The sequence below is a fragment of the Lemur catta genome, chromosome 7 (genome assembly GCF_020740605.2).
Source record: "Lemur catta isolate mLemCat1 chromosome 7, mLemCat1.pri, whole genome shotgun sequence".
Lineage (NCBI taxonomy): Eukaryota > Metazoa > Chordata > Mammalia > Primates > Lemuridae > Lemur > Lemur catta.
Window position 1 is genome coordinate 104,690,066 of NC_059134.1, and position 9,014 is coordinate 104,699,079.

A 9,014-nucleotide genomic window follows, 5' to 3' on the forward strand; every position below is an offset into this window, starting at 1 on the left:
TTTCATTTTACTGTTTACATAGGGATTTAAAGTGCCAAAGCCACCCCAGTCTAATGGCCTCCCAATTAGAATTTTGAAATAATTCCTCATGCTGCATTGCTGTCTTACAAGATCATAAGACACAGCACCTCTCTACATGACAGACCACCTATGAACAGGCCTTATTAAACATTACCTCCATCATCTTACGTCAGTGTAACGCCTAAAATCCCACCACTCTCCTGCTCTCCCTGATGACGCAGAGCTGCACTGCATTCCACATGACTGCTTGCAGCTATAGAAATGGTCCCAAAGCCACGAGGGGACCTTTTGGCAACCCCTTAAACAACCCAGACCTACTTATATTTCCTGACAGCTCCTGTAGACTAAATTTCCAGGGAAACATAACTGGCTATGCCATATTTTCCCAACATGAAACACTTGAGGCATAATCTCTGCCCAGCATATAGTCAGCCCTAGCTGCTGATCTCATAACTCTTACTAGAGCTTGCACACTGGCAAAAGGAAAAACTGTCACTATTTACACTGACCAGATATGCTTTTGGAGTCTGCCATGCTGTTGGCATCATCCGGAAATCCCATGAATTCTTAACTTCTGTGGTTACTCCTATTGCCAATGGGCATATAATTGCTGCCCTATTACGTGTTGCTATGGTCTGAATGTGTCCCCCAAAGTTCATGCCTTGGAAACTTATTCCCCGCTGCAACAGTGTCGGGAAGTGTGGCCTAATGGGAGATGTTCAGGTCATGAGGGCTCCACGCTCATGAATGGATTAATGGCACTATAAAAACGGATTGCCAGGGTGTGTTCACTGGCTTTTGCTCTTCTGCCATGTGAGGACACCACGTTCCTCTCTGGAGGACACAGCAAGATGCTATCTTGAATCCAGAGACAGAACCTGCTGGTGCCTTGATCTTGGACTTTTCAGCTTCCAAAACAGTGACAAATAAATTTCCGGTCTTTATAAATTACCCAATTTCAGGTATTCTGTTATAGCCACACAAAACGGACTGAGACACAGGCTATTCACCTCCTTGGAAAAATTACTGTCGTTCCCTGAGCAGCCTGTATTAAAAAGTCTGATAATATAGCTCTAGGGAATGACAGTGCTGATACAGCTGCATATTTCGAAGCTTTTTTTCCTACACGATTTATAAACCTGTCTTTAGCTGTGACTGATAAAATTGTCAGGCAGATGCCCCATAATCTGAAAAAGACAAATGGATACAAAAGGGTGCTAAACAATTCTGATAGCTTAAATACTGGGCCCCTAATGGACTTCCTGTGGCCCCTTTCTTTTGACCTTTTAGCTTACACTTATCTCCCATCAGATGGGACATGTGCAGCCAGGGGATGGTTAAGGAACTAAAACGTAATTGGTTCTGCCATGACGCCCACAAAACGCATTCCCCAGCGCACCACTGAAAATCTCACCATCCTAAGTTCTTTTCAGCATGGAGAACCCTCTCACCAGCATTTGGAATTTATAAAAAGGCAATCTTAAATCTTTCCATAGGAAGAGGACAAGGGTTCAACGTTATTATGCAAACATTGGAAGCACTCCAATAATGAGTTAGTAATTCAGTGTTTGTTGTACTCCAAAATCACCATGCCCTGGATACACTGAGAGCCCAGTGAAAGCAGCAGTGAAGAACATGCTTCCGTGCAAATCGCTTGGGGCAAAAAGCGTCTAATCTATACCTTTTAAAAACAAGGTAAACACTCTCCATCAGATAAATGAGGCTCAGCCTTTTTACTGCACCTACTCCCAGGAATAGGAGATTGGCTTATGGAAACATGGGGAAATGTGCTGAATTTTGTTTTGTTTATTCTTCCCATTCTAATCTATTTTCTTCTCTCCCTTTGCGGATCTCTTACCACTCAGTTACTAAACCAATTGTCTCCACAGCCACCAACTCAGCTTTTAATATGTGAAACTTCTAAGGAAGTTTCAGATGGGGGCACATGAAGGGGTTCTGGACAGGCCACCCCAAGATAAGCCACCCTGACATAGTGACTATGGTGAGAGAAAGACACTTGGAAAACAGCAGGTACTGTTTGACCTTCCTTCTTCTTAAGAGCAAGAGATGAAATTCCCATGTGAGAGACGCCCTCCCTGTACCTGAAGGAAAGTATCATTCTTATCAAGGATGGGAAATGTGTACAAACAAACCTTATTAAACTAACCTAGTCACTCACTTCTCTACCCAGCTAACTACCCTAGTCCAAGCCCGTTAACCTTGTCATGTTTTCAGTTTACTACTTTGTCCAATTCAGTATATGAGTGCTCAACTCTAACTGCATCTTTGGGTCTCAGTCCTTATGCAGGCTCCATGCCTTGTGAAACCTGTATTAAATGCATTTGAATGCTTTCTCCTGCTAATCTGTCTTAATTCTCAGTTCCTGCCAAAAAACCTTAAAGGGACACAGGGAAAATTTTGCTTCCCCTACAATATCTTACTGGTTTTGCTTCTCCGGACCTAATAAACTGGTGTTGCTTGTATGCCTAGGATGCACTGACCTTCACCAGTCAGCAGGAAGCCAGGACAGCCACACCCTCCCACCGGCCCAGCCAGGGCTGCTCAGAGCTCCCCAGCTAATCCAACAACGCCCCATGACAGGGAACTCCTCTTACGCCCCTCCTCAGCCCAGAACCCCTCAGCTCCTGCTGTCCTGGAGTGAGTCACTGGGGTAGGCACCTGCTGGGACTAGAAAACATGTTGGTATGTGACACTTTTCTCCCTCGGGGGTCCTCCAGAGGACAGTGACCAAAGTTAATTCTCTTTCTGTTTTTTTCTTTTTTCCCCTTTCTGTTTCTGAGGTTCGGTAAACACAGATGGGGTTGAGGGTTCCAGGAAGACAGTCTGATTGTGCTTCGGGACCTAAGGTTCCCAGCCTTCTGCCCTGCCTTCCTGCCAAGCCTGACAGTGGAGGGTCCCAGAGCCCCTTCCCAGGAAACACAGTGCTCACAGCACAGCTGCTGTCTTAGAAATTTTATTGGTCCTGGGGAAAGGCAGGCAAGCAGGCTCTGCCTCCCCTGAGGGTCCCACAGGCCCTCACTGTTTCCCGTTGCTGTTGATGGGGCGGTTCACGTGATCAGGGGAGGCCAGGAAGGCCTTGAGCTTGGGCCGGGCACTGAGGCGTGCCACATAGGCTGAGAGCAGGGGAAATGCATTCAGGCAGCCGGGAGCCAGGACCTCATGGATCAGCAACAGATCCAGCAGGTTGTAGTCAGCGAAGGAGATCTGCAAGGCAGGGGACTGGGGACTTAGACAGTGGGAGCAGGCTGGAGGTGGGGCTGGGGGAGTGGCAGGCAGGGGGCTTGAGGCCATCCCCAGGCCTGCCCCACACCTGTGTCCATCTGTAAGAGGGTGGTGAGGACAGGACAGGACAGGGCCAGATGCTCACCTGGTTGCCCACAATGAAGGCCTGGCCTCCCTGGTTCTGGGACAGCAGCGTCTCAAAAGGCTTCAGCTGCCCCGGCAGTGCCTTCACGTAGTCATCCTTGCCCGCCTCCTGCCGGAGAGATACCACCGTGCATCTATCCCCTACTCCCAGCCCCCAGCCTCTGCCCCTGCCCCTGCCCCACCCGAGGCACCCTCCCTTCTGTTGGCCACTGGTGAATGGCACAACTCACTGGGCCAGAGACTGGAGCCCCAGACACCCCTCTGCTCACCCCCCCGCGCCAGGCTAGTCCCAAATCCTTTCATTTCAGCTGCTAATTCTTTCCCAGTCCATTCCGACTTTCTGTCCCTGCCAGGATCTCTTACTGGATTATTGCAAAACCCTCAGAGCTGGCTCCTCCCGAGGATCCTCCTAGACCTCACATTCAGACAGAGTCCTGCATAGACTCCTCCATGCCCCACTGCCCTCAGGAGAATCCAAACCGGTGAGTTCAAGGCCTTCAGGACCTGGGCCGCTGTTCCCCCATCTCCATCTACACACACGCACACACAGGCATGCACTCAAGCGCGCACACGAACACACACGAACACACACACACACACACACACTCCGAACACAGGCATGCACACGGGCACACTCTGCCTCTGCTAAACTGGTCCCAGGTCCTCGAATGTGCTCTGTGTCTGCATATACTTTGCTCTTCTGAAAGTGCCAGCACCTCCTTCCAGAAACTGGCTATAGATCCTCCTGCTCCTACGGCTGCTCCTGGAAGGCCCCCCACCCCAGGAGATAAGAAACCACCTCCCCCTGGTGTCTCTGTCCTTGCACTCTCCTGCCATTGCCCCCAGGCAGTGAGGGTGAGGGTAGTGTCTTGTCCACAGCAGCCCCTGGCCCCCAGCACAGAGCCAACTCCAGCCCCAGCACCCTGAGGAGGGAGGGGTCAGCCAGAGCCATGTGCGGGTGGGGTGAGCACGAGAGGCCCCTTTCTTCCTTCACCCCAGTGCCCACACCCACACCGCTGGCCGTGCTCACGTAGTTGGTGTAGATGAGGCTGATGTATTTGCAGCGCAGGTCCTCCACGCCGTCGTTCACCATGTCCACCAGGGCTGCCTCCCGCTGGTCCTTCCCATATAGCCCTGGGGTCAGGGGGAGCAGACAGCGTGACTGGGTACCTGATCAACACAGGACCACGGGCTGATCCCCCCCAGGCCACGTGGCTGTCTGTGGGCCACAGCCTGGGAGGAGGGCTGAGCCTGACACACAGTAGGTGCTCAGAGCTTGGTGAGAGGAGCCTGGCACAGAGCAGGGCTGCAGGCAGATCTGGGCTGTGTTTCTGCTTCCCCAACTGCAGAGGACCACACGGAAGCTCGACCTAAACAGAAGGGGCTCAGAGGCAGATGCCAACCCACCCCTGCCCTGGCCGCCAGGCCTCAGGACTCACCGAGGGAGCGCCCCAGGTGACGCAGCATGGCATTGGACTGGTACAGGGTGAGGTCTCCATCCTGGAACTTGGGGAGCTGCCCATACAGCTGGGGGGAGGCATGGCTCCATGAGGGGCACTGAGCCTGGCTGCCCCCACCCTAGTCCTGCCCCCCAAGGCCCAGCCCCCACCCCCTGCCCGGACATGGTCACTCACACAGGAGGCCTTGAGTGAGCCCTGCTGCCAGGTCTCTGCAGTCACCACCTCCTCCTTCCAGCTCTGGCCCTGGTCCGCCAGTAGCATGCGCAGGGCCTCGCAGCGCCCTGATGTGAGGGGACAGGACAGGGGCATGGGGACTCTGGGAGAGACCCAGCCTCACAGCGACCTGAGGAAGGGTCAGGAGGGTGGGGAGGGGACATGGGAACAGAGACTCCACCGAAAATTTAACAAAATACTGGGAAGGGATCGGACACGGTGGAAGAGCTGAACACGGAAGGAGGCCCGGGCTTGTAGCCACAGGATAGAGGGTTGAGGGGTGGGGTCTCCCCGGGGTGGGTGAGGGACCGTGGGCTGCAGCCCCCACCCCTGCCTCCCCTCCCTCCCAGGCTCAGGCTCCGACCTCGAACGGGGAAGTAGACGACGGTGTAGGGCGGCACTGCGGCGGACAAAGAACGGTCTGTTAGCGGAGCGAATCCTGGCCAAGGGTCCACCGCCCGCCCTCCCCGGGGCCCCTGCCCGCCCCGGGCGCTCCCGGCCCCCCGACCGCCTCTAACTCGGCGCCGGGGACGTCCAGGGCCCCCCGGTATCCCCGTCCGGGCTGCGGGGCGGGGGGTGTGGTGTGGGGACGCGGGCCGGGCCGCTCGAACTCACTGGTGCTGCGCAGGCGGCGGAGTTCTGGCGCAGGCCCCGCGGCTCGCGCCTTATATGGGTGGTCCCGCCCTGCTCCGCCCCTGGTGCTGAGTCACGCGCCCGCCGCCGCCCGGATCCCGCCGCGCCCCGGCGGCGCAGGAGCACCTGCAGCGACGGCAGGCGGGAGGTCGCCCCCGCCCCCGGTGCCGGCCGGGCCTGGGAATGCACGGTCACGGTAGGAGGGACGCGAGCCCAGGCGTCCAAAGTTACCACGTGCAGGGACATCGCGGGCAAAGACAGTACCCCGGAGCGCACCGTGCAGGGGCTGGTACACCTTGGCAGGGGAAGGCACGTGTGCAGCCGCTCAGAGGAGAGCAAATGAGCCCTTGGGAGAGTCGGTGGAAGACAGGGCGGTGGCGGTCGGGACAGTCCGCTGTGCTGGGGCGCACTTGTCTCCTCCTGCCACCCCCCGGGAGGCGATGGGCAGTCTTTACACAGATGCGCGGAGTTGGAGGAGGCTGCTCGCTGCGTTTGCTGTTTTTAGGTGCTTCTAACGTCTACACAGCGAAACTCCAAGATACCGCCCATCCCCCACACACCGTCGCACAGCCCTTTCACACCCTCACTGTCGCCCGCGCTCAAATACACACACATACGTGCTGTCACGTGCGCACAACTTACTGCAATTCTCACCAGTTCACACTCTCTCTCTGTCACACACACACACACACACACACACACACACACACACACACACACACCGGACCCGTGGTCTCACCAAGCAGCACAGTGGCCTCTTCCGGGCCCTCCAGGGCCTGCCGGGTGTAGCCAGACCTGCCTCCGGCTGCGGCTCCTCCGGCTCAGGCCTTTCTCTCCTCAGGGCCTTTGCTATGCAGGCTGGGGCCTGGGTCTGGGCTAGAAAAGGTGAGGGGCTTTCCACGGCCGCTGTCCCCCCACTCCCCCCACCCACACCTGCCTGCCACTGCCCTTCTCACCTCTGTCACTCTGACCCGGTCAGGCCAGCCAGACTCAGCCTCCGGTGAGCGCTGGGGTGTGCGGAGCATTTCCCCGCCCCCGGGCTCCATTCCTGCGCCCTGCGGGCCATGGATGTTTTTCCGTGGTCGTGGAAACTTGTCCGGTCCCTCTCTCCTTCCACAGCGCGGTCCCGGGGTGGTCCTGGGCCATTCTTCCTGGTGTACTGGCCTGCAGGTGCTTATGCCTGGGGGGAGGGGACATATTAGTGCGCTCCTGGTTCCTGGCCCGTTATTATCTCTGGTTTGGGTAGGGTCCCCCTCTTACCTGTATGTGTGTGCTTACGTGTTCCCTTTATCTTTACACTCCGCTGGCACTTCCTGCAGGTGGTGAGTTTGCTGGGCTGTGCGCCCTCAGTGCAACTGCTGTGTCCCAGGTATGGAACGCTGGGCTTGCAAAAACAGAGCCAGCTGGCCCTCCCCAAGGGCTTCACCAGGCCGTGCCACGCTCCCGCTGCCGTGGACTCTCTGGCCCCACATCCCCTCCACCTAGAATTTGCTAAGGATTTAGATAGTCTCTGCCGGTGCTCATTGGATTTTGTTTTCTGCTTCTGGAAACTGTCTGTTATCTTTGGACCATTTTCTTTGGCTTTGCTGTCTCCTTTCTGTTGATCTGCAGGAGATTTTCATTTATTCTAGGCGCTAATTTCTTATTGGCTTTAACGTTACAATCACCTTTTCCTATTCTGTCAACTCTCTCTTAACTTTGTCCAAAGTGTATTGTTTTCAGTATTTTAATTTAATTTTCTAGGGGACAATTTACATATCTCCCTCATCCTTTCCTTTAGATTAGTGTGACAGTTTTCCATAATAAACTACTTAAAGAGAACTTTGGTCAAAAATGGAATGAAATAGCCAAAAAAAAAAAGTCACTGCTGCTTTTAAACACCAACACTTTCACCAGTTTTATACTCGAGCAAAACCACGCAATATTTGCAAGACATGTGTTTGCAGTGTTTCCTTGGGGCTGGCTTTCCGCACCATCCAATGGCAGATCCTCCGCCGTTTGTCCTGCTGGATGGCAGAGGCTCACTCAGCTTCACGTTATCTGGAGGCCCTGGATACAAGACATTAAGGTCTTGAAATCCCAAATTGTCATGGCTCCACCGATGCCAGTAGTGCAAAATTTTCCACAGTCCTGTCTGTCCACCTCATAAGTAGACACTTGAGTGATGCTATTCTGGGGCAGCGTCTCCAAGGCTGTATTGTGGTCCTCGGTCATGGCCCTCTTGTCCATGTTGCACTGGATGCTCTGTTTTGGGACATCTACCTTGGAGACAAATGTCAAGCAGCTGCGGTCATCGCAGTTAAAGAGCACTGGGCAGCAGTCATGGCCAGCAGCCACACGCTATTCTCCGAGACAAACGATACGCTCAGGAGTGGCAGGAACTCTGTTCTAGAGTTGAGACTGGCACGCCTTTTGGGGCATCAGCAACAGATATGGTGCTGTGGTGACTGGCCCAGGCCAGGCGGCTCCCACTGGCGGAGAAGCTGACCCCATGGACCCAGCTGCCTGTGCCACTGCCCCCAAACTCTGACATCAGCTGACCAAAAGGCCTCTTGCTGCCCCAGGGCGTACTGGCTGGCTTTTCATCCCTTCTTTAATATAGGCAGAAAACACTCTGCATTTGAAGTCACATGATCCTACTGCCAGCAAAACATTGTTGGGATGCCAGTCCAAGCTGAGGACTGTGGAGCCAATGGGCTTTTTAACGTGCTTGCTTACCCACCAGTCATTTCAGACAGAAGTGAGCCGTGCTCCACTTCCCACAGCAAATTTGTCCGCCACGGGGCACCACTTCACAAAAGTGGCTGTGCAATTAATTCTCAGGATCACCAGGGTTGGCTTGAAGACATAGGCATTGCGGTCCGCCCCGCAAGGGACGATGTGGTCGCTCTTGGGAGCCCAGTCAATACCTATGATGTGTCCGTTGTGCTCCTTGAGTTCATGAGCTTTCGCCCACCGGCTCCCCTTTGCTTACAGATGTGCACGTCATGATTATTGGGGCTAAGGGCAATTTGAGTGCGATCCCTGTTCCAGGCATGTCAGGTGACTGACTCTAGTAAAAACTGATGCAGGGACATTATTCTTAGTGTTTTCAAAGAACAGAAAGCTGGGGTGGGGCCAGTCTGGACAGGATCAGAGCGGAGAATTCTCGGACTTGGGTCAGTCGACATGAACAGGCTCCGGGGGCGCAGGCAGAGGGCCAGTGTTGTTAGAGCCGGTTCCCCTCTGCCCTGGGAACAGAAAGACAGAGTCACTGAGGCCGCAAAAGGCAAAGGAGTTTTATTTACTAGCTCGAGCTAG

General features: G+C 54.5%; 1 protein-coding gene and 1 pseudogene across 1 annotated transcript; both read right to left on the reverse strand.

The window, feature by feature from the left end:
* Positions 1 to 2,979: 2,979 nt before the first annotated feature.
* On the reverse strand, positions 2,980 to 5,745 carry LOC123642835 (glutathione S-transferase P). The gene is made up of 7 exons (XM_045558312.1): positions 5,697 to 5,745; positions 5,446 to 5,481; positions 5,043 to 5,149; positions 4,848 to 4,935; positions 4,439 to 4,542; positions 3,410 to 3,517; positions 2,980 to 3,246 (listed from the first exon to the last, which is right to left on the reverse strand). Coding segments are annotated over exons 1-7 (633 nt in total). The 5' UTR covers positions 5,698 to 5,745; the 3' UTR covers positions 2,980 to 3,057.
* A 1,932-nt stretch (positions 5,746 to 7,677) lies between these two features.
* On the reverse strand, positions 7,678 to 8,751 carry LOC123642834 (annotated as a pseudogene).
* Between the last annotated feature and the right edge of the window lie 263 nt (positions 8,752 to 9,014).